This window comes from Chrysochloris asiatica, unplaced genomic scaffold (genome assembly GCF_000296735.1).
Source record: "Chrysochloris asiatica unplaced genomic scaffold, ChrAsi1.0 scaffold00004, whole genome shotgun sequence".
Lineage (NCBI taxonomy): Eukaryota > Metazoa > Chordata > Mammalia > Afrosoricida > Chrysochloridae > Chrysochloris > Chrysochloris asiatica.
The window spans coordinates 31,949,231-31,974,200 of NW_006408522.1; the positions used below are offsets into that span (position 1 = coordinate 31,949,231).

Below are 24,970 nucleotides of genomic sequence, written 5' to 3' on the forward strand. Positions count from 1 at the left end.
TTACATGCTTTAAATGTCTCACTGAATACTTTATGGTAATAAAACAAGCACATAAAGATAAATATAAGTTACTGTTGTATGTACCAGAAATGATGCAATCTTAGTTATTTAGTTCTGCTGATAGAAATACCACAGGTGGATGGCTTTAACAAATTTGTTCTCTTACAGATTAAGAGGCTAAAATCTTAAGTTCAGAGGACTGGCTCTGGAAAAAGGTCTTGTCTCCTTTCCACATCTGTAGTCCCAGCATTCCTTGGAGATCTCTGTGTGTCTTAGCATCCATCTTTGCTTTGGTTTAGGAGTTTCACAGTGCAGAGACACCAGAACTAAAGAATGTACTCCATTCTAACTCTTCTGTCTTGGTGTAGGTCCCTCTAAACTTTGCTTGCTTGTTTAATCTTTCATAAATCAACAGAGATTGACTCAAAGTACACTTAATCCTGTAGGTTTGATCCAGTCTCATTAGCATCATGATGATGGCTACGTGCCAAGGAGTCGGTTCTGACTCATAGCGACCCTGCATAGGGTTTCCGAGGCTGTAAATCTTTAAAGGAACAGAATGCCTCATCTTTCTCCCTCAGAATAGTGTAGAAGTGAGGATTTAAAATACGTAGGTTCATTATATCTGATCAGGGTTAATGATATATGGAGGTGATGTGATCACTTTTGGTAATCTTCAGGGGTTACCAAATCCTGACTGCCAAACCACTGAGAGCCCAGACAAGTTGACACAAAACCTTACCTATCACAGCCCACCCTTGTTAACTTGATACTTGTAAATACCTCTTAAAATCATACATAATCTCTAAATATATTGTTGTCAAGTTGGTTCTGACTCAGTGACCCTGTGTAGGTTTTCCGAGGAACAGCTGGTGAATTTGAACTGCTCATCTCCTGGTTTGCAGTCCAGTGTTTATCATACAGCACCACCCCAGGAATCCAATCTCTATAGGTAATTATAAATTCATACCTGTGGCTAACAGTAACAACTAACATATACAATTGAAAACTAACCCTATTTTATTATCCCCAAAGTCTTCCTCCACCACTCATCAGTTTGTCATATTATGGTGGCTTTAGTGTTGCTGTGATTCTGGAAGTTATGCCATAGGTATTTTAAATACCAGAAGGGTCACCCACAACGGACGGATTTCTACTGAACTTCCAGAAGAAGACTAAATAGGAAGGAGAGACGATGAACTACTTTAGAATATTTAGTCACTGGAAACCTTACAAATAGCAATGGAGTACTATTGGTCAGCACCAGTACCAGAAGATGAGCCCCTCAAAATGAGACTAGGGCAAGAGCTGTGGCCTCAGAGTTGACTGTGATGATGTAACTGGAGTAAAGCCTTCAAAACCTTCACTTACTTTAAACATCCATTGATAATCAGAACATGGAATGTACGGAGTATGAATCTATGAAAATTGGAAGCTGTCAAAACAGAATGCATTGATATCCTAAGCATTAGCTGAAATGGACCTTATTGGACATTTTGAATCTAACATGGTTTACTACGCCAGGAATGACAAATGATTGAAGAGGAGTGGCTTCGCATTCATCATTAAAAACATCTCAAAATCTGTCTTGAAGTACAGTGCTTTCTGATGTCCATACACCTACAAGGAAGACCAGTTAATACCACAATTATTCAAATTTACATACCAATCACTAAAGCAAGTGATGATGAAATTGAATTCTACCAATTTCTTTAGTCTGAAATTGGTCAAACATGCAATCTTAGATATATTAATAATTACTGATAGGAATACAAAGGTTTGAAACAAAGAGGAAGGAAAAGTACTTGGAAAATGTGGCCTTGGTGATAGAAATGATGCTGGAGATGCATGATAGAATTTTTTAACTTTTTATTATGAATTGAGTGAAGGTTTACAGAGCAGATTAGTTTACAGTCAACAGATCAACTTTGCTTCCTTTTTCTTTATGCTTTTCTTGTGAATTGAGTGATAGCTTACATGGCTGAACACTGACTTTGTACTCATCCTATCATATTTTGTTTCATTGCAATAATGATTACAGTCCCCTCCATGCATTATCATTTAACAGTATTCGCTTCTATGCCCTGGTTTGTTTGTTTGTTTTTTTATATATACACAAAACCACTCAATACATAAGCTACTTAAACCACCAAAGGGCACATTCTGCAAGCCTGCCTTCTGGCCACCAGCACAAAACCTTTTATTCGTGAGTCTAGAGTCCTATGCTACTCTATTTCTCCAAGCCATCATCTCTGCCTCCATCTCTGGTGTCACTGCTTTTCTAGTTAGGGTCTCACATTCCACTCATGCTTTTCTCCCTTGATGGTCCTGGGTTCCTCTGTTCCTGGAATGTAAGATTAACTACTCCCCCTTTTCTGTTACAAAACTACCATTAAGGTTGTGACAATCACAATTAGTCACAGTAACAATTACTATATAATCAAAAGAATCCTATCTCCATCTCCTTTCACAAGACCCATCTAGACAAGATGAAAACTATTCAGTGGGGATTCTACCTTCTCCAACACACTCTTAAACTTAAGTTCCCACTTGAAAACTCAAAAGCCAGCCACTTCCTGCCTTTATAGCCAAACCCCCAATCTGAGGTAACCCTTCCCTATAAACCCTGTGTACTGAGAGGATAGGTTTGATCCTTGATGTGAAGATTCCTTCCCTCTTGATTGGTATTTAAGCTAATACATAAATATAGGTCAAGTTCATCAAATTGTAGTAATTTACACTTGCTTCCTTTATTGAATTTTTTTTTATCTTCCTCTAGTCAAGCTCTGGTCATCAAGGCATCGAAGCTAGGTCAAATGGGTACTGTCTGCAAGGTTAGGCGTTCTTGTGCATCTCCCGTCACTTTATATCAGTTGGACGTTTCACTCTCAGCTCTTGCCCTCTGAGCCTAGGTCAATGTCCATGGGCTCAGGAATTCCCAAGACTCCCCAAACTTAGGACCAACCAGCCCTTCCTCTTCTCTCATTTCGAGGTTGCCAGGAGTCTATAAAATGTGGTTGAACTCAGCCCTTATCTTCATTACTTAACTTTTCCCCACTTCCACTCAAATATAGACCAACGCAGTCATTGACTTACATGCTTGTTCCTGTGTTCCCTTCGAGTTTTAGTCTTGGAGGGGGGTTTGTCCTGAAGGGATTTGATTGCTTGCCTTGAAGGCTCCCTGGCAAACAGCTTGCTTGTTCTTGTAATAGCCAAACAGACAGCCATTTTTTATGCTGTTTTTTCCTGCTTGTCTTTCATTCAGGAAATACCTTCTGTTCCTCTAGTCACTCTAGGGTGGTCTGCATGTCCTTTCAAGTAGGAATGTCCCTTCTCAGGTTCTGAATGAGGTTCAGGATTCCACCTAAGGTCCTATACACTACAAGGGCTCTACAAGAAGCCTATTTCACTGGGCAAGTTCTAGAACTTTTAAATATTCCAATCAGTTACAGGCTGTAGACCACTTACAAGCTTTCCACTCTATCCATTCAAGTGTCTATTTTACATCCCAATATAAAGAAAACAAAAATCCTCACCACTGGACCAATAAACAACATTCTCATCAATGGAGAAAAGACTGAAGTTGTCAAGGACTTCATTCTTCTTGGATCAATTATCAACACTCATAGAAGCAGCAGTCAAGAAATCAAACGACGTATTGCATTAGGCAAATCTGCTTCACAAGACCTTTTTAAAGTGTTGAAAAGATGTCAGCTTGAGGACTATGGTGCGCCTGACCCAAGCAATGGTATTTTCAATAACCTCATATGCATGTGAAAGTTGGACAGTAAATAAGGAAGACCATAGAAGAATTGATGCTTTTAAGTTATGGTGTTGGAGGAGAATATTGAAAGTGCCATGGGCTGCCCACAGAACCAACAGATCTGTGTTGGAAGAACTGTAGCCAGAATGCTCCTTGGAGGCCAAGATGGCCAAACTTCGTCTCTCACACACTGGACATATTGTCAAGAGGCAGCAGTCACTGGAGAAGGACTCCATGTTTGGTAAGGTGGAGGGTCAGAGAAAAAGAGGAAGACCCCTCCCCTCCCCCCCAGTGAGATGGATTGGCCAAACAGCAGCATTGATGGGCTCAAGCGTGGCAACAATAGTGAGGTTGGCCCAGTATCCAGCATTGTTTTGTTCTGCTGTGCATAAGGTCGCTATGACTCAGCACCAACTCATGGCACCTAACAATAACAGGCAAGGAAAACTAATATCCTTAAGACAGGTAAGCATTTTAACATTATTTCCCCTTTTACCCATTCAGACTATGCCTCAATCCCTGTATCACAGAGCCCTGTTGTGCCACGTTTGAGCATACATCACTTATTTACCTCTGTCCCATTTAGCCCATGCAAGATAGTGTTCCCCTATCTACCTTGTTCTTTCATCCCCCTCTCCCACATGATAGAATTTTGCAAGACCAATGACTTAATTGCAAATACCTTCTTTAAACAACATAAAAGATGACTATATACATGGACCTCACCAGATGGAATACACAAAAATCAAACTGACGACATCTGTGGAAGAAGATGGTGCAAATGCTCCATGTCATCTGTCAAAACAAGGCAAGGGGCAGATTGTGGAACAGACCATCAAATGCTCATATGTGAGTTCACACTGAAGCTGAAGAAAATTAACAGAAGTCCACAAGCCAAAATAATGACCTTGAGCATATCCCTGAATTTAGAGATCATCGGAAGAACAGATTTGATGCATTAAACACTAAGGACCAAAGATAAGAAGAGTTGTGGGATGACATCAAGAACATAAAGGAAGAAAGCAAAAAGCCATCAAGAAGACAAGAAAGAAGGAAAGACAAAAATGGATGTCAAAAGAGACTCTGAAACATGCTCTCCAGCATAGAGATGCTAAAGCAAATGGTAGAAATAAAGAGGTAAGAGCTAAATAGAATATTTCAAAAAGCAGCTTGAAATATCATAATGAAATGGGCAAAGACCTGGAGTTAAAAAACCAAAAGGGAAGAACAAAATCAGCATTTCTCAAGCTGAGGGAACTGAAGAAAAAATTCAAGTCTTGACTTGAAATATTGAAGGATTCTATGGGGCAAAATATTGAATGATTCAGAGAGCATCAAACGAAGATGGAAGAAATACAAAGAGTCAATGTACAAAAAAGAAATGGTTACTGTTCAACCGTTTCAAGAGGCAGCATATGATAAAGAGCTAATAATCCTGAAGGAAGAAGTCCAATGTGCATTAGAGGCATTGGCAAAGAACAAGGCTCCAGGAATTGATGGAATACAAATTGAAATCTTTCAACAAATTGATGCAGCACTGAATGCACTCATCTATGCCAAGAAATTTAGAAGACAAATACCCGACCAACTGACTGAAAGAGCTCCATTATTTGTGCCCATTCCAAAGAGAGGTGACCCAGTGGAAGTCATCAGACATTAACACTACTATCACATGCAAGTATAATTTTGACAAAGATAACACAAAAACCTGAAACCATACATTGACAGAGAAGAGGTTCAAGCCAGACTCCGAAGTGGACATGAAACAAGGGATATCATTGCTGATGTCAGATAGATCTTAGCTCAAAGCAGAGTATACCAGAAAGATGTCTGTCTACCTGTGCTTTACTGACAAGACTTTCTATTGTGTGGATCATGACAAGCTATGAACAACACTGCTGAGAATGAGTATTCCAAACAATGTGTTCATGAGGAGCCTATACACAGGCCAAGAGGCAGTTCAAATACAACAAAGGAACCTGAATGGTTTAGAATCAGGAAAAGTGTGTGCAGGGTTGGATTCTTTCACGATGCTTATTTAATCTATATGCTGACCACATAATCCGAGAAACCATTATATGAAGAAAAATGTGGCACCAGGATTGGAGGAAGACTCATATGCAGATGATACAACCTTGCTTGCTGAAGAGGTCTTAAGATGCTTACTAATGAAGATCAAAGACCTCAGCCTTCAGTATGGGTTGCACCTCAATATAAAGGCAACAAAAATACTCATCACGACCAATGAAGAGCATCCATATAAATGGAGAAAAGACTGAAGTTATCAAAGACTTCATTTTGCTCGGATCAGCCATCAACATTCATGGAAGTAGCAGTCAAGAAATTAGTCCATGTATTAGGCAAATCTGCTGCACAAGACCTATTTTAAGTCTTTAAGAGCAAAAATGTCAGTTTGAGGACTAAGGTTGTGCCTGACCCAAGCCATGGTATTTTCCATAACCTCACATGCATATGAAAGATGGACAATGAATAAAGAAGACTGTCAAAGAATTGATGCATTTGAGTTATGATGTTGGAAGAGAATATTAAAAATATCATAAGACTGCCAAAAGAACAAATCAATCTGTGCTGAAAGAAGTACAGCCAGAATGTTCCTTGGAATCCAGGATGGCCAAACTTCGTCTCATACTTCGGACATACTGTTAGGAGGGACCAGTCCCTGCAGAAGGATATCATGTTTGGTACAGTGGAGGGTCAGAGAAAAAGAGGAAGACCTCAAAGAGATGGATTAGTACAGTGGTGGCAGCTATATGTTCAGTCAAAACAAGGCAAGGGGCAGACTGGGGAACAGACCTTTAATAGCTCATATACAAGTTCAGGTTGAAGCTGAAGAAAATTAAAACAAGACAGTCAGGGCCAAATATGATCTTGAACATAACCAATCTGAAGTTAGAAACCCTCTCAAGAACAGATGTGATGCATTAGACACTAATGTCAGAAAACCAGAAGATTTCTAGGATGACATCAAGAACATCACATAAGAAAAAAGCAAAAGGTAATTGAGAAAACAAGAAAGGACCAAAATCAATGTCTGTAGAGACTCTAAAACTTGCTCTCCAGTGTAGAGTAGAGATGCTAAAAGGAATGAAAGAAATGAGAATAAAAGAGCTGAACGGGAAAAATTCAAAGGGCAGCTTGAGAAGACAAAGTAAAGTATTGTAATGAAATGTGCAAAGACGTGGAATTAGAAAGCCAAAGGGAAAGAACTACTTAGCATTTCCAAGCTGAAAGAATTGAGCAAGGAATTTGTGCCTTGGGTTGCAATACTGAAGAATTCTATAGGCAAAATACTGAAGGATACAGAAAGTATCCAAAGATAGGATAAAAAGTTACTTTAAGAAAAATAAATGGTTAATAATCATTCATTTCAAGATGAAGCATATGATCAAAAGCAAAGTGCACTGAAGGGATTAGCAAAAGCAAGTCTCTGGGAATTGATGGAATACAAATTGAAATCTTTTAACAAACTGATGTAGCACTGGAGGCACTCTCATATATGCCAAGAAATCTAGAAGACAGCTGCCTGGACAACTGACGAAGAAATCCATATTTGTGCCCATTTATAAAGATAAGTGACCCAATTGAATGGGGAAATCATCAAACATCATTAATACCACATGCAAGTAAAATTTTGCTAAAGAGAATTCAAAACTTGCTGCAACAGTACATCAATAGGGGACTGCCAGTAACTCAAGCTGAATTCAGAAGAGGACATGGAACAAGGGATGGGTCTTGGCTGAAAGCAGAGAATACCAGAAAGATGTTTACCTATACTTTATTGACTATGCAAAGGCTTTCAACTGTGCAGATCATGACAAACTATGGGTAACATTTCAAAAAATGGGTATTGGAATATTCTTGTATATATTAATTGTGCTCATGAGGAACCTGTACATAGACCAAGAGACAGTCATAGGAACAGAACAAGGGATCTTGAATTGTTTAAAAACGACAATGGTGTGTGCCATGATTGTATTCTTCCATCATACTTATTCAATCTATGATGAGCAAATAATCCAAAAAGCTGGATTATATGAAGAAAGTGATATCAGGAATGGCGAATGACTCATTAAGAACCTGTGATATGCAGATATACATCTTTGTTTACTGAAAGTGAAGAGATCTTAAAATACTTACCAATGAAAATCAAATAACATGGCTGTCGGTATGGGTTGCACCTCAATGTGAAGAAAACAAAAATCAACACTGGCTCAATAACATAATAAATGAAGAAAAGATTAAAATTGTCAAAGACTTCATTTTGCTTAAACCCACTATCAACACTCATAGAAGCAGCCATCAGAAAATCAAACTGTGTGTATTGCATTAGGCAAAAAAAAACACACAAAAAAAACTGCTGCACTAAACCTTTTCAAAGTGTTCAAGAGCAAAGATGTAAGTTTGAAGACTAAGGTGAGCTTGACCCAAGCCATGGTATAACCTCATATGCATGTGAAAGTTGGACAGTGAATAAGGAAGACTGTAAAATTGATGCATTTAGAGAAGAATATTAAAAGTACCATGGAGTCCAAAACAAATATGTGTTTGAAGAAGTACAACCAGATGGCCAGACTTTTCACTCATACTTTGGACATATTATAAGGAGGGACTTGTCCCTGGATAAGGATATCACACTTGGTAAAGTGCAGGGTCAATGAAAAAAAGGAAGACCACCCCCTGCCCCAACGAGGTGGATTGGCACAGAGGCAGCAGCAAGGGGTTCAAAATAACAATAATTGTAAAGATAGTGCAGAACCTGGTAGTGTTTTAATCTGTTGTGCGTATGGAAGGAAATAAACAGTCTGAAACCCTGCTGGAAATACAAACCATGGGGTACAGTGATTTTGCTGAGAGTCCATATATACCTTAAATACTGTTAAGTAAAAGTCTAGTCAGATAAACAAGCCTAACCTAGCAACTACATCTGAAGGTCTTTCCTTATTCTAACAAAAGAGTAAAAATATAAAGTTTCTACACTGATCCTTCACATAGGTTCATTAGTAGAGGTAGGGTGATTGGTGTCTTTCACTTAAATTCAGTAATACTCCAAATACAAGTTGGGCTGCTAATATCACAGACAGCAGTTTGATACTACCAGCAGTTCCATGTTAGTAAGATGAAGCTATCTACTCCTGTAAAGATTTACAGCCTTGGAAACCCTATACAGGGTTGCTATGAGTCAGCACCAACTCCTGGCACATCACCACCACCACCACAGCAAAATACAATATAATATACATTACACTTGGTCCAAGATAATAAAACTTCCAAAGAATGCAAAAGCATCTTTATTGCAATAAATTAATCCAGTGGGTATGTCTAAGAAAGCCCATATCAGTTGGTAAGTGCAATAAGAGCCTCGACCACATTGCCCATGTGTTCCCGCAAGCTCCGTTCTGCTGCTGCTCTTGAGATCTCCATCTCTGTCATCTGCAAAAAAATTACCAGTCATGTTACCTGGGATTCTTGCAACATTAACATGCCACAAAAACATTCTGATTGCACTTTTTAAATGAGTTTCAGGAAACAAATTAGGCAAAGCAACCTTCCCAACCTTCGTCATTTGTTAAGCATTACTACTCACTATCAGCTCCAGATCTTCTTTCTTGATGGTAACTTTTGCCAGTTCCTTCTCCCTGTAAATATTTATGTGCGTTAGTCTTCATTCTCTTCCTCCAACATAAACTTCCATAACTGATTATTTCCAGCTATGTCTTGCAAATAAATGATTCTTGATAAACATTTGTGGAATGAAAACCCACCCTAATTCTTTCCCTTCCTGCAGCAGCTGTTGGCCTTTCCTTCCACTAACAAAGGAGTGAAGCTGTAAACCCTAGATGTGCAGGACCTAGGCTCAATAATGAATTGTCTTTTTGTCTGGGGAAAAAATGGTTAATGGTGGGGCAGGCATGTGGAAGACTTACCGTTCCTGTTTGGCTTTCTGTTCCCGGGACCGCCTGTCTCCAATCACGGACATGGCCTATGGGAAGACAAGGTCTAGTTACTAACACAAATTCTGCCCACCTTAAGCCCCAATGATTAAAAAAGACCACGCCAAACGGGTTATGTATGTCTGTGTGTTGACAGTGTATCAGGAATTAGTAATCTATCTACACATAGTGGCTCCATAGCAGGGGCTGGCTGGCCTTTCAACTATTCATAAACTGTTAGAGACCAAGCTTATAGACTCACCTGGGGAACTCGTTAAAATGTGAAAGAACTATGTTTAATTCAATCCTGTGCACACCAGGTCTACTTTAGGCAAAACAATTTCCATCCATCTCCGCTAAGGGACGAACTAGCGCTAACAGCTGTTTCCCTGGGCTTTACCCTCTTGCCTAATTCTGCAATAGGATCCGGGCCCAGTCCTGGAGTTCTGGGATCCAGCTACAGTTGCTGGTCCCCCTCCACTCTCAATCCGTCTAAACACGATATCGGGCAACCTCACCGTCTCCAGATTAGAGCTTTGGATCTCTTTCTCCTCCGCATAGTCGGTGACTCGCTCCAGGTCCGCCGCACCACTATCATGCTTCCGTGGCTTCTCAGGAGGCCGCTCTGGGCCACTGGTCTCAGTCTCCAACTCCAGTTCAACATCTCCTTCCGTAGCCATGTTGATCCCCCGCGCCACTGTCCCACCTTATGACTTCCGGGAATAGCCCCGCAGCTTCCGCCCACAGAGGAGGCGGAGCTGACCTTGGGCCACGCCTTCACTACTCTCCGACGCTAGAAACTTCAGAGGACTGCTGCTCTCATCCCATGACTTCCTTTGGGGATTGTAGTATTCGTTTCTGCCAAATCCTTCTCCGGGAACTAACACCTCCCCACTTCAGACCCCATTGGCATGTCTTTCTGCAATGCGCCCCTACTGACATCCTTCCTTCCTCCACAGTTACTTACACACACACACACACCTGTTCAACCTAAAAGGATGTCTAATCCTAAACCAATTAGTACTGTTAATCCATGGGAGGTTAGGTATGCAAATTGTTTCTTAACCTCGAGAGAAGTCTGAGTAGGCCAGACTACTTTTTATATTTACTAGGGAGCTCTGGTAGCGTAGTGGTTACGAATCGGGCTGCGAAACGCAAGGTCAGCAGTTCGAAACTACCAGCTGTTCCGCGGGAGAAAGATGAGGCTTTCTGATCCCGTAAAGATTTACAGCCTCGGAAACGCTTAAAAGTTGGAACCGACTCCACGGCACATAATCACCACCACATTCTGAGAATCAGTGGTTCATTTTCTTAATGTCTCCCACACTAGGGCTTTTCTTTCGAGGAGACAAGCCATCCGTAGAATTCAACGGGCTGAGAAGAAAACAGTTTTCTTTTCCTATTACGTAGATCACTAGACCTGAGCCTCATTCCTAAAACAAGGATGTTGGGTACTAAGGCCATTACAGGCCCCAGCACCTCCCTCCACCTGATACAGCAGTGTGGTGGAGACAGCAGTGTCATAGTGAATTGCCCCTTCTACCAGGTGAGAAAAGAGCTCTGGTAGTGTAGTGGTTATGAATCAGGCTGCGAATCTCAGTCAGCAGTTCGAAACTACCAGCTGTTCCTAGGGAGAAAAATGAGGCTTTCTGCTACAGCCTCGGAAACCCTGAGCAGGGTCACTATGAGTCGGAACTGACTCCATGGTACTTAACAGCAACAACAACCAGGTGAGAGGATATTTGGGCAGATAAGCTTACTTGATCAAAAGCCTATCTGGAAAATAGGAACTGATGGGCAGCTGGGGCTGAGGAGGAAAATGAATGCAACCCAATCAAGATGGACCTTCTCTCGGAGGCCCTTTTGCTTGCCTCTAAGTTTCCACTCATATCGAACCTATAGGACACTAGAACTGTTCCATAGTTTCCAACACTAAATTTTTGTTTAGCTTTTTACTGTGAATTGGATGAAAGTTTAACATAGCACACATCAGTTTTCCATTCAATAATTCATACATGTTGTCATTCATTGCCAATTTCCACAATGTAACATTATTTCCTCTTTGTTTCTTCTTCATTCCTAATAACCCTTCTGAACTTTATCCTTAGGTAAATGCTGTGCTTTTGATTGCAAATACTTGATTAGTCTAAGGCATTTTTACCTCCCTAGTGTTATTGTTCCCCTTATAAACCTGTTGTTGACAGCCATCCAGGTGAGTTCATGTCCAGATATGAAGGGTGATTAAGGGCCACAGTCTTTGGAAGTTTTATTATTTTGGGTTATAGTTCACATTTTTCACCCACTCTAACCAGGACCTTCTAATATGACCACTTTTAGAGCAGGTGGTAGTGGAAGTTGGGTACCATCTAGTTCTTCTGGTCTCAGAGTCATAGTCACTGATGTTCCCGTGGTCCATCAGTCCATTGGATTGTTACCTTGCATCTTAAATTTTATTTTTCTTTTCTCCAGACAGCAAGATACCAATAATTGTACCTTAGATGACCACTTGCTCATGATCTTTTAAGACTCCAGTCGCTATTCACCAATATAGGATGTAGAACATTGTTGTGATTATGTCATGCCAACTAACCTTGGTGTCAAGCCCCTAGGCCCAAAGACTCAATCCCTGAAGGTGTTTGGTTATGTCTAGTTTTCATAACTTTGTCTGCTCTATTCATGAATTTATTTGTAGCAAATGTAAATACACATGTGCATTTTTTCCTTGTCAAACATATATGTTCATGTGTATGCTTCCACTCTCCCTCCCATGCCTTTTCAGCCTGTGTGTCTATACAAGCACCTACTCCACAGATCACTATTACTGCAGGATTGTGTATATACCAGTTTTTACTTCTGTTGCTGTCAACATGTGTACACCTCTAATGTGAGACTATAAATTTATATAGGAGCAGCCTTTTTTTTTTTCCTGTGGAGCAACTGGTGGGTTTGAACTGACAACCTTGTAGTTAACAGCCCTATACTTAACCCACTGTGCCATCAGGGCTTCTTGCTGCTAAAATTATTGAGTAGTAAATCTCTCATGCTCTCAGCCACAAATGTTTAGATGTAGGGAAATGCTGAAGGTTTCCTCAACTCTGCAGTTACGTTCTTCTGATGAAAGTCTTATAGGTTGTTCAGTGGAAGGCAATCCTGAGTAGCTTGGAACCAGACATTGAGAATGCCAGAGTAAAAAGGAGAGGGAAAAGGAAAGAGCCAATTTTGGAATTCAATCTCATGAAGTGACCTCATACTTACATTACTGTAAGCCTTTTCTCAGCAAATCTCCACTCTGATGCTCTGCATCTGCTCTTCCCCCAGGTGTCCTGCTGTGGCCCTGCTCCATGTACCAGGTGCTACCCCACTAGATGTCCCCCTCTTAGAAAATCCACTTATAGCCACCTGTTTTACATTCTTCTCCATGTGGGAACCTCAGCAGTCTGCTGCCTCCTATTATCAAGGGCAGTCATAGAAAAAGTCTCCTACAAGGGACATGGGGGGCAAGTGGGAGGAGATTGGGTTGGATTATTGTGGACCAAAGAACCTCCTGAGGACTCTAGATTCATGGAGAGAGGGACTGAGAGCTGGCAACCACGAGATAGGCTTGCAGAATGTGCCCTTTGGTGGTGTAAAGTATTATATATGCCTGAGTGTCTTAAAAAAAAAGGAGCTAACATGAATAGAGAAATACTATTAACTGATGGTACATGTAGGGGATTATAATCATTGTAATGAAACAGGGTGTATAATTTGTTGAATGTAAAACTGATGATCTGCCCTGTAAACTTTCACTCAATTCACAATAAAAACTTAAAAACAAAAAAAAACCTCCTGAGATCTAGCCTGGTGGGGTGGCAAATGAGTAGACAGAACAGTGAGAAGGTACCTTTCTGTACATGATTTGCCCTGTCATTTCTGACACACATCCTCCCTCTAGATCCAGATGCCCTCAGGGTTATGTGCCTACTCTGACTGTCCAGTACTCAGATGCTCTGGGGCTGTGTACAGGGTGTGTAGAGGAACTGCTACCTTCCACCTGCTGCAGGCTAGGATGCTGGTCCACCTCCACTCCCCTACCAGCCCACAAGCACAGCTACGTAATAGGTTTGTGTGTACTCTCTAGGAGGAGACGTATAAGGGAGGGATGTTAACACAAGATGGGTAAAGGAAATTAAAGGATAAGGTGATAGCACTGTGAAAAGGGACAACCTGGCCCTGCTTCTGTACTAAGTCAGATACTTACTCTTTTTGAATCTGTAGTCTCTAAAATGGAGATAACACTAAGATTATAGGCAAAGCCATTTGTGAAGGGTAAAATTTGGTACCTTTCCTCTACTCCTATTTTTGTTGTTCTCTTTCCTATTTTACTGTTTCTGTTGCACACTCCTTTGCCTTTTTTTTAAATATGTATTTTCTTATTTTTTCAATCTGGTTTTCTTTCTCCCTCCTAACTAGCTTCTGGCTCCTCAGGCTACTGTTCCTGCTCTCTGCTGTGGCCTTTTGCATCACTGACAAGCATCTCTTCCCAGGTAATTTCCATCTCACACCCAGGTCAGCAGATATAGGCTAAAGGTCTTTCTAAATTAAAGGGAGGGCAAGAAGAGGACTGGGAATCATGACGTGATTTCCCAATGATGCCCATCTTGCACCATGGCATTACACTGGCCATTTGTGGAGGCTTTGCTTTCATCTAGTTGTAGTTGATACTTATCACAGCCTTTGCCCATTCCTGGAACAAGAGCTAGTAAGGGGTACATAACCCTAAGGGCTCTTCTGGGTTCATCTGTCTGGTATTACTAGGCTCAGTCGAGTGTGACAAAGGACAAGACCAATAAGTGGTCCCATAGCTTCCAATAGACCAGTTCAGGAACGTGACGATCCTGGGCAAGGCTCAGTGCAGTCACACTAAGAGAAATACTAATAGAAAGAGCTGGAGCTCAAGCCATTGCCCACCTCCCTCCGACCCATAGGGAGAAAGGTGCAGTTCAAAACTGTGGCTGTTTCCTAACAGTGCTGCTGGCCACCCTGGGCTTCTACAGAATGGCTGGTGTGGGAGCTATGCTTCTATTCCACCACTACACACACCCGGCTGGCTGCACGCTCAACAAGATGCTCACAGTCTGCACCTTTGCTTCTGTGGCCTCCTCTCCTTACGCTCCATGGCTCCCTGCATCTGCCTCAGTGGGTACATGCCCTACAACTTTCCATTTGGGGGCTTTTTAGTATAACAAATTTCACGTTTCCAAAATCGCAATCCAAGTTTTCTAATAGAAGAACCTCTGCTTCCCTCAAGGGGTGGGGAGGCAATGCAGGGGTGAGAATAGGAGTGAAGGAAGTTACCACTCTGTAGACAAATGATCTCCATTCTCCCCAGAGCAAACCTGCTTTGGCTTTCTTCAGGCCTCTATTATCAGCTGCTATATCATGTATCTGACCTCCTTTGTACTCTCCAGCCGTCCTCCAGATAGAGGTAAGGGGACAGGACCTAGACTCCTTATGCTAAAACCTTTTGTGCTCCTGTCAAATACCCTGCTCCTTATTCTTACCATCTCTCTCTTCTGTTACTCCCTCTCAGTAATTCTTCAAGTACAAAATCCCACCCTGTGCCTACCTAGCTTGAGTAACATGGGACCCCAGGCCTCAGACAGCTCCCTGGCAGTGCTGAGTGCTGGCATCATGTATGCGTGTGTGCTTTTAGCTTGGTGGGTAATGGTGTCAAGGGGTGAGGTCATGAGAGGAGGGAGGATGCCCAGAGGGAGGGACGGTCGTGTCTGGGATTATGATCTATTTAGACTCTAAACTTTAAAGCAAGATGAAAGCAAGCACCCCGTGAACAGGAACACTTTCTAAGAATAGCAATTTGTCAGATGATCTCTTTGAGGTGGCGGGGCTGGGGCGGGGAGTGGGGACTCAAAAATTAAAAATACATACAAAGATTTTAGGGCCCTCACACACAAAAAAAATCTCTAAATTCCTGCAAGCCCTGAATAAATTTTAGGGGTAAGAGGGCTAGAGGGAGCAGTTAGTACTTTCCTGAGGGTTACTAATTTGGATCCATTGGCAATAAAGGCTCAGATACTATTTCACTGGGCTTGCCTGAAAATGTTCTTCTTTTTCAGTACTGGGGCTGCCTACCTGGCTAAGGTATTTGGACCCTTGTGGATCATCAAGGTTTATGGCTGAGTTTCAGGTGAGAACGGAGCGTTCCATAACCTCAGCACTCTCCCCCCAACCACCACCACACATACCAGCACACACACACATCCTGCCAACCTCTACCCAGAATGCTCAGGTTCTAGCTGCTAATACCTTTTATTGAGTACCCACAACGTGCTAGGCACTGGCTAGATACTTTACATATATACAATCTCATTTAATTTAATCCTCACAACAACCCTGTGAGGTAGGTACTTACTCCATTTTACAAATGGAGAAATTGAGGCACAGATTCAACATCTTACACCAAAGGTCCCATAATCAGTTATGTGCTAGAGCTGAAATTTGAACCCAGGTGTGCCTCCATGTTTTACAAGAGACTAATCCTTTCAAAGACAGGGAGTTCCTAGATTAACAATCTTGTGGTCTTTACAGTCATTTCAAAGCATGCTCCCTTCTGTTTTTGCTGCCCCATAACAGTGGAGCCAGAGGAAAGTGAGTGTCAAGAGAAAGAATAGATTTCTGTAGAGTGCCAAAGAGCCCCAAGAGCTTCCATGAAAGAAGCTAGGGAAAGAGGGAAAAGGTAGTTAGCAGAACTGCTCCCAGCAGCCCTCCATCTCTCCAGGGCCACGGAGTAGGACTATCAGACCAACTGACCTGACCATACGACTCCTCCAGCTCTAGCCCAGCATCTTTCCTACAGCTATTCTGCCTTCCATTTTGTCTTCTTCCTTCCATCACTCTACATCATGGTTACCCTTACCAACTGGTTCAGGTAGAATGGAGTTGGGCCTGGGACATTCTAAAAATGTGTGCTATTTTGGAGAAAGTACAATTCAGGGCCAATCCTAAGGATTCTCAGGGGACGCACATTGGTCTGCCCCACTCTTTGGGTGGAAAAAGAATCAGTCTACTGCATTTTCTCTAACTAGAGCCTTTGGCTCCACAGCTATGAGGGAGCAGAACTGGAGAAGACTTTCACCAAGGGTAGCTGGGCCACCTTCTGGGTCAAGGTTGTCTCATGCTGGGCCTGTGTACTCCTCTATCTGGGGCTGCTACTGGCCTCCAGTCTGAGTTCTTCTAATAAGCTGGATTTCACTTGAGCTTCTGTCCCTTGTCTTGGCTCAGGGGAGATGTCCATCCCAGTACAACATTGTAAAGACACAACAGGCACTTATATCTCTTTAAGTTAGTTCTGTGTCTGAGTTGCAATAAGTAGTCACATCAACCCAAGTACCCTGGTAGAATATCTGACTCAATGGAGCTTCCATTATATATTCATTCCAGCTCAAGAACCTATCTCCCAGAGCTGATCCCAACAGACAGTGCAACACCAGCCTTTTTTTCTGGTTCTTGATCTAGAAGCGGGGGAGGGGGAACCAACAGGGACTGAAGACTTGGCTCTGCCCTTGGCGCTAAAAAACAGGCAGTTCAATCCTGGGCCCAGGAATATGATGCCCAGAACCACAGAACCAGGACACAGGAAGAAAAAAGAGTACAGGGGCTACCCCAAGTTTTAATCCTCATATTAAGGTCAAGGAAAGACCAACACCACCTTCATTCCATAAGGAATAACAGAGCAGAAGAGAATGTGAACACTTGAGAGCAGCAGGATTTTTTGGTCAACTTTCAAACAGGAAAACAGACTAGGGAAGAACGAGAAAGAGGGGCATAAACGGAGGTCCTGGAGCTTTCCCTTTTAGGCCCTCACATTATCCTTGGGATGGTGTCCAAGGTTGTAGGAGCAAAAATCACAGAAAAGAAGTTCCTATGGTTATGAAGTTTCCTTTACTGCATCCCCACAGTAGTTATCTGGTGGTTGTAGTATAATAAAGTTCTTTTTCTGTGATGTTTCATTTATTAGTCTAACATACCCACAATCTTTTAGAAGTCTAAAATCTCCCTTTTTGGTGGGAAAGGACAGCCATTCCTCCATCCCCGTCCTCCCAAATCCCCAGTCAAACCAGGCGCTCAAGAAATTACAAAGCTACTTTTAATACTTTGGGGTGAGCCCCACAGGAATAAAAAACACTGGGAAGGGGTAACCTCCTCATCCCCAGGTGTGGCCCAGGGGGTAGAGAGGCTACCTGAGGGAAAGGAAGCACAAAAGGGACCCACTACAGACTCAGGGCAAAGGGAATGCCATCGGTGCTGGGACCTGTGAGCTCTACAGGAGGAAACACGAGCGTGGTGGGACTGGCTCCAGGCACACAGGCGAAGGGCAAGAGGGTTGGACACGAAGCCACAAAGCTACTTGGGTTCCTCCTTCTTCTCGTTTGCCTTTTTCTGCTTCTGCTGCATGATCTCCGAGTCCCTGGGGGTAGAGATGATGGGGCACTGGGAGGTACCAGAGGGCAAAAAGGACAAGATGCAGGGGGATGAAGGGCACAAAGGATAAGATGGAAGTGGGTGGGACAAAGTTCAGCATGTGGCTGCTATATTCCCACCCTAGGAGAACAAGAGGAAAACAGCTGAGGCTCAAATAGCAATCAGTCTCCATCTGCCCAAGGGGTCAGATGTCTGGCCTCACAGGCCCAAGGTTTATGCTCTCAATTCTGTGCTGAGTACCACACCCAGCAACACCAGAGAAGGGAGGTGAAACAAAGAACAGCAAGGAGCAAAAAATTCCGGGCTCTCATAATCACAATTGAATTTGAAATGTGAAGCTCCCTGCCCTTGCCCTTAACATGGTCAGACCCAGGGGCACTCGGAAATCAGACTGAGGGGCAGGCCCACGCTCCAATCTCTTCCTGTTAAGACTGAGCTAACAATTTGGAGAATAGGAAGGAAATAAAACCCTAAAGAAAGCAATGCACTCTCCCCCTCAAGACAAGCCCAGGCTCCAGCCCTGAGGTACCTCTCTCTTTCCTGGTACAAGCCTAGGTCTACCCGAGGTTCCTCCCCGCGTCCTCGCCCCGCCCCTCCCCTCCCTGGGGCTACCTCTGCTTGCGGGCAGCAGCAGAAAGCCCGTCATCTCGGCGCTTTCCCTTAACCGAGTCGCTCTGCTTTTTCATATTCTTCTGGCGGGCAAGCTCGCGCTGGTTACCGCCTAAAGGAAAAAGGTAAAAAGTGAGACGTGGTCACATCCCAGCGACCCCTCCTCTCCAACCCAGGACACCAGGAGGACCCAACACTTTCCGCGGGACCCATACTGGCCCATCTCATGGTCTAGGCTGCTGACATGGAGAGGAGAGGAGAAAGCAGGCTAAAATGGGAGGGTGGAGGGAGGACGGTCTCGAGGAACCTCCCGGAGGGGGGTTGAGTTTCAAGACGGAATAGGGACCCAGACAGGTGGTGGTCGTGCAGGGACCGGGTTGGAGTTCGGGGGGGAGGGGCTGGATTATGGAGTAAAGGGCTCTGGGCCTATCAGAGGGCGCAGGGCTTCTCCCTCACATAGCGGAAGGCTAGGGAGGATATATGCCTAACGGGGGGGAGGGGTCTTGAGAAGTGTCGGTGGGCGAAAGTCTCGATTTCCGGGCTCCAAGTGTGAGGGTCGATAAAGAACGCTCCCTGAGAAAGGTCTCCGCTGGGGAGCGATGGGCGGGTTAATCCTAGTGGTTTGGCGGTCATGTTCAGCGTGGACGGGAAGAAAAGGACAAGGGCGGGGGGGGGGGTCTTGGTGCTCACGGGTCATGGCGACAGCAGCGACTCCGGCCTGCCTAGGTTGCGTTCCCCTCGTTCTGTCTGACGTTGCAGACCCCGCCCCCTTTTACAACGTAACAATCCGTCTCTTCCGTCCCGCCCCTTGGCACCCAGACGCCAGCTCCCATTGGACTGAAAAAAGCACGTGGGGCCGCGGGCCATTCTCTAGGCTGACCGGGAAAGGGGCGGAGGTTCGCAGCCAGATCGCGCAGCGTGGGGCGGAGCTTCTCGAGCTAGGCGTTGGACTGGGCCGGGAGAAACTAGGCCGGGTCACGTGGGCACGGTGGTAGTGGAAGGTTGCGGCTGAAGATGTGGCGCTCCCGCGGGACCGAACACGTGACTAGGTAGAGTGACCTCATGCGGGGACCGTTTAGAGCGCTGCCTACTCAGCCAGAAGGAACAAAGTTGATGGAGAGGGAGGAGTACTGAGGTGGCTTAGCTAATTCTGTGTTATCGGGACTGAGACCGAACTTGGCCATGGTGTGGTCTCTGCCCTCGGTTATTTATTTGGACATTTGAAGTGTTCCAAGTTTGGTATAAAATCTTATATAAACCAACTTAAGACTAACCCCTTCCTTGGGGAAATTGCTCCTCCCCAGGTCTCTCCAGTATGGAAATTGGCAGCCACACCTGTTGTTATTAGGTGTCCTCCAATCAGCTTGACTCATAGCAATCTTATTCACAACGATGAAACACTGCCCGCGCCTGCTCCATTCTCAAAATTGTTACTTTGTGCCCGATATTGCTGCCACTGTGTCAGTCCATCTGGATGGAGTTCTTAATCTTTTTCATTGACCCTCTACTTACTAACAATGATGTCGTTTTCCTGGAACTGGTCCTCACTTCTAAGGGGCATTCTAGTACTTCTTCCAAGACAGATTTGTTTGTTCTAGCAATCTATGGTACTTCCAATAGTATTCTCCAACACCGTAATTCAAATGTATTAATTCTTTTCCAGTCTTCCTTATTCATTGTTCAACTTTCACATGCGTATCAGGTCATTGAAAATACCATAGCTTGGGTCAAGTGCATCTCAGTCCTAAAAAAAATGACTTGTTTGCTCTTTAACACTTAAAAGAGGTCTTTTGAATCAAATTGGCCCAAAGCAGTACATTTGATTTCTTGACTGCTATTTCCAAGAGCACGATTGTGGCTTCTAAGACATTCTGGCAGTACTTTTTCTAACACAGATTTGATTGTTCTTCTGGCAGTCCATGGTACTTTTAATATTCTTCTTCAACACCGTAACTCAAATGCATCAATTCTACATCCTTCCTTATTCATTTTCCAACTTTCACATGTATATGAGGCTACTGAAAATACCCTGGCTTGGGTCAGGCACACCTTAGTTCTCAAACTGAAATTTTGGTTCTTGAACAGTTTAAAGAAGTCTTGTGCAGCAGATTTGTCTAAAGTAATACATTGATTTCTTTTTCTATTTAGTCTTCAACTTTTTATTGTGATTTGAGCAAAGGTTTACAGAGCAGATCATCAGTTTTACATCCAACAAATCATGTACTTAGCTGCATTACATGTACCAACAGTTAATAGTGTTTACCTTTATTCATATGACCTATTGCATTCCTCTGTCTCCTACTACCTGTATCTTTCTTCTGCTAATGTCCCTCTTGTTGCATATTGCCTGCCCTGTCACCCATGTTAGTGTTTGTGCCCTCTAGCCTGTGATTAATTTTCCCTATCCCTTACCCCATAACCATCATAGTTTCTTTTATCAAGAAAACTTTTTTTGAAACTACTTACAGTGTTAGTCTCATACAGTATTTGTCCTTTTGTGATTGACAAGTACATTATCCTGCAGCACCACACCAGGACTCCAACTATTGCAGAAGGCATTGGATATCCAGTGATGAATAAAACATTTATCTCTGCATTTGTGGACTATAGAGTGTAGAGGAAATAGCACTCACTCAAGCCTGTGTGCTCTCTTCCTATATATATATATTTATACAAGAGTAAGTCATAATGTATTAACTGTTGGTTATTGTTGGTATATGTTGTCAAGTCAGTTCTAACTCAGTTATCTTGTATAGATAAGGTTTCTGAGAGTGACTGGTGGGTTTGAACTGCCACCCTGGCAGTTACCAGTCCTGTGCTCATCCTACAGTGCCATCCTACCAGAGCTCACACATTGTTGTTGTTGTCAGATTCCATCAAGTTGATTCCGACCCATGTCGACCCTGTATAGGGTTTCTAAGGAGAGCTGGTGAGCTTGGACCACCAGCCTTGTGATTCAAGCCGACTTTGCAGTCCAGCACATTAACCCACAGCACCATACCAGGACTCCAAGCTCACACACAGAAATCTTTATTAAACAAAAATCAAAATGTGAAGCTATTGTTTCTCTACATAGCCTCCATCTAGGTCTACACATTTCTGAAGGTAATGTTTCTGTCGAAAGAATTCTAAGCTCTTTGATTTACATCACATACATCCAAATGGGCCATCACCAGCCTTACATTAAACAAATCATACACTTCTCCCTATCCCAATGATTGCACTCCTCACAGTACAACATCACCCATACTGCTTACTCCCTGCATTTTCAACCCCCATACATCTCCAGTCATGAGGGTGAGTTCAGTTTCAAACCAAAAGGGTGACCACAGACCATAGTCTTGGGGCTTCACCAGTCTTTATCTGACCAATAAGAAGCTGGCCTTCTTCATGTCTTTTTTTTTTACTGTTTATTGTGAATTTAGTAAAGGTTTATAGAGTAGATGGTCAGATTTTCTGAAGGTTTACATTCAATAAATCATATACTTTGCTTTATTACATTACAATTCCTTCCATGTACCAACAATTAAGAATATTTACCTATAGTCACTTTAACTATTGCATTCCTCCCTGTGCCTCCTGCTACCTTCATCTTTCCTCTGATAACCTCCCTCTTATTGAATATTGCCTACCATGTCACTCACATGACTACTCCTCTTGTTATTATTGTTTTTGTTAGGTGCCATCAAGTCAGTACCGACTCATAGTGACCCTGTGTACAACAGAACGAAACACTGCCTGATCCTGGGCCAGCCTCACAATTGTTGCCACACTTGAGCCCATTGATGCTGCCAATCCATCTTTCTGGGGGTCTTCCTCTTTTTCTCTGCCCCTCTACCTTACCAAACATGAATGATATCCTTCTCCAGCGACTGGTCTTCCTGACAATATGTCTGAAGTATGAGAGATGAAGTTTGGCCATCCTGGCCTCCAAGGAGCACTCTGGCTGCACTTCTTCCGATACAGATCTTTTGGTTGGTTCTTTTGGCAGCCCATGGCACTTTCAATATTATTCTCCAACACCATAACTCAAAAACATCAATTCCTCTATTGTCTTCCTTATTTATTATCCATCTTTTACATGCATATGAAGTTATTGCAAAATACCATGGTTTGGGTCAGGCACACTTTAGCCCTCAAGTCCTCAAGACATCTTTGCTCTTCAACACTTTAAAAAGGTCTTGTGCAACAGGTTTGCCTGATGCAATACGTCCTTTTGATGAGTATTGATAGTTGAGCAATGAGTACTGATAGTTGATCCAAGAAGAATAAAGTCCTTGACAACTTCAGTCTTTTCTCCATTGATAAGAATGTTGTTTATTGGTCCAATGGTGAAGATTTTTGTTTTCTTTACATTGAGATGCAATCCATACCATAGGCTGTGGTCTTTGATCTTCATCAGTAAATGTTTTAAGTCCTCTTCACTTTCAGCAAGCAAGGTTATATCATCTGCATATCGCAGGTTGTTAATGAGTCTTCCTCCCATCCTGATGCCACATTTTTTTTCATATAACCCAGCTTTTCGTATTATTTGTTCAGCATACAGGTTGAATAAGTATGGTGAAAGAATACAACCTTGTCACACACCTTTCTTAATTTTAAACCATTTAGTGTTCCCATGTTCTGTTCGAACAACTGCCTCTTGGTCCATGTACAGATTTCCTCATGAGCCCATGAATAATCCCCAACCCATAACCATCATAGCTTGTTTCTTTTATCAAGAAAACCTTTTTAAACTTTTTACAATATTGGTCTCATACTTTGTTTATCCTTTTGTGATTGACTAGTTTCACTCATCACAATGTCAGCCAGGTTCAGCCATGTTGTGAGGTGCTTCACAGATTAATCATTACTCTTCAACATATAGTCGATTGTGTGTATATACCAAAGTTTGTGTAACCATTCTTCTGTTGATGGACATTTACACTGTCACTGTATTTTTAATATGTCTCCTGTAAACAGCATACTGAAGGATTCTGTTTTTTTACCCATTCTGCTCTTTATGAGTCTTGACTGGTACATTTATTTAATCAATTTACAGTCAGTGTAATTATCAATAGGTATGAATTGATTGTTATGTGTCTGTGTGTGTTTTTTGTGGTGCTGCTGGATTCTTTGTTCTACATAATTTTCTATGCTGAGTCAATTTTGTTGGTGGATCTTCTTCCCATTATCATTTCTGTTGTGTTTACTAAATCTTTCTGATTTTCTTCTTTATTGAATAATTCAAATGACTAAGATGCAGAGTCAGAAACCATTTCTGAGAAAGAAAAGGTAATAGAACTAACTGACATAGAATTCAAAAGAACGTTAATTGTTGTTGTTGTAGTTGTTAGGTACCATCGAGTCGGTACTGACTCATAGCGACCTTATGTACAGCAGAATGAAACACTGCCTGATCCTGGGCGAATGATGATTAGGTACCTTTAAAGGATTGCTAGAAAGATGGAGAAATGCAAGAACACAATAAAAACTTTAGAATAAATCAGAAAAACACTATAAGAACAAACAAATAAAATAAATTCAAGTTCTGAAGTAATACAAAACCTGCAAATAGAAACCCAGAAGATCTCAGAAACAGACAATACATTGAAAGGGGAAAGGAGTAGATGCCAAACAATGGAAGCCCAAATTAGTGAGCTTGAAGATAAATTTCTCAATACTATAATGCTAGAAGAACAATCAGGAAAGAGAATGCAAAAATCTGAAGACAGTCTAAGAGTTATGCAGAACACTATGAAGAGGAACAACTTACGGGTGATTGCAATTCTAGAACAGATAGAGACAAACACAGGGAAAATTGTTGAAGACTTGTAAGAAAATTTCTCTAACATCATAGAAGATAAGCATACAAGAAGCAGAATGAACCCCAAGCAAGATAGATCCCAAAAGAAAATCACCAACATATATAATCAAACTTTCCAAAATCAAAGATGAGCAAAGAATTCTGAGAGCAGCTCATGAAAAAATGAAAAGTTACCTACAAAGGAGAACCAATAAGATTAAGCTCTGATTTCTTAGTAGAAACCATGCAAGCAAGAAGGCAATGGAATGACATATACAAAACTCTGAAAGAAAAGGATTGCCAACCAAGAATATATCCAGCAAAGCGGTCCCTCAAATACAGTGGCAAAATTAGGACATTTTCTGACAAACTGAAATTAAA

The 24,970-nt window shown here is 42.3% G+C and overlaps 3 protein-coding genes across 4 annotated transcripts in view; 1 reads left to right on the plus strand and 2 right to left on the minus strand.

The window, feature by feature from the left end:
- Positions 1 to 9,071: 9,071 nt before the first annotated feature.
- Positions 9,072 to 10,400, minus strand: HYPK (huntingtin interacting protein K). Its single transcript, XM_006831709.1, has 4 exons — positions 10,233 to 10,400; positions 9,709 to 9,764; positions 9,369 to 9,420; positions 9,072 to 9,214 (listed from the first exon to the last, which is right to left on the minus strand). The coding sequence occupies exons 1-4, from the start codon at positions 10,392 to 10,394 to the stop codon at positions 9,119 to 9,121; spliced, it is 366 nt and encodes a 121-aa protein (XP_006831772.1). The 5' UTR covers positions 10,395 to 10,400; the 3' UTR covers positions 9,072 to 9,118.
- A 758-nt stretch (positions 10,401 to 11,158) lies between these two features.
- Positions 11,159 to 16,970, plus strand: SERINC4 (serine incorporator 4). The gene is given in 15 exon segments (XM_006831880.1): positions 11,159 to 11,260; positions 13,033 to 13,215; positions 13,655 to 13,815; positions 14,167 to 14,240; positions 14,361 to 14,377; positions 14,379 to 14,455; positions 14,682 to 14,824; positions 14,827 to 14,892; positions 15,086 to 15,181; positions 15,287 to 15,413; positions 15,831 to 15,889; positions 16,303 to 16,368; positions 16,455 to 16,493; positions 16,546 to 16,642; positions 16,817 to 16,970. Coding segments are annotated over 15 exon segments (1,461 nt in total).
- Positions 16,971 to 17,844: 874 nt separating this feature from the next.
- The window catches only part of SERF2 (small EDRK-rich factor 2), an 8,284-nt gene continuing 1,158 nt past the window's right edge, over positions 17,845 to 24,970 (minus strand). Inside the window, exons 1-3 of one of the 2 annotated variants that reach the window (XM_006831710.1) lie at positions 19,495 to 19,555; positions 18,808 to 18,916; positions 17,845 to 18,181 (exon numbers count right to left, since the gene is read on the minus strand). In XM_006831710.1, the coding sequence (XP_006831773.1) occupies positions 18,118 to 18,181; positions 18,808 to 18,916; positions 19,495 to 19,501 (180 nt within the window). In that variant the 5' untranslated portion in view covers positions 19,502 to 19,555 and the 3' untranslated portion in view covers positions 17,845 to 18,117. Of the gene's footprint in view, positions 18,182 to 18,807; positions 18,917 to 19,494; positions 19,556 to 24,970 lie in introns of those variants that run through there. The other variant, XM_006831711.1, reaches the window with a different exon arrangement.

What these genes read in the sequence shown, in the direction of transcription:
- HYPK (XM_006831709.1), bottom strand. Translation starts at nt 10,394, where the DNA reads ATGGCTACGGAAGGAGATGTTGAACTGGAGTTGGAGACTGAGACCAGT. An exon ending in CAGAAAGCCAAACAGGAACG is followed by an intron (nt 9,421 to 9,708) that starts GTAAGTCTTCCA and finishes AAATATTTACAG; the next exon opens with GGAGAAGGAACTGGCAAAAG. An exon ending in AAGAAGATCTGGAGCTGATA is followed by an intron (nt 9,215 to 9,368) that starts GTGAGTAGTAAT and finishes ATTTTTTTGCAG; the next exon opens with ATGACAGAGATGGAGATCTC.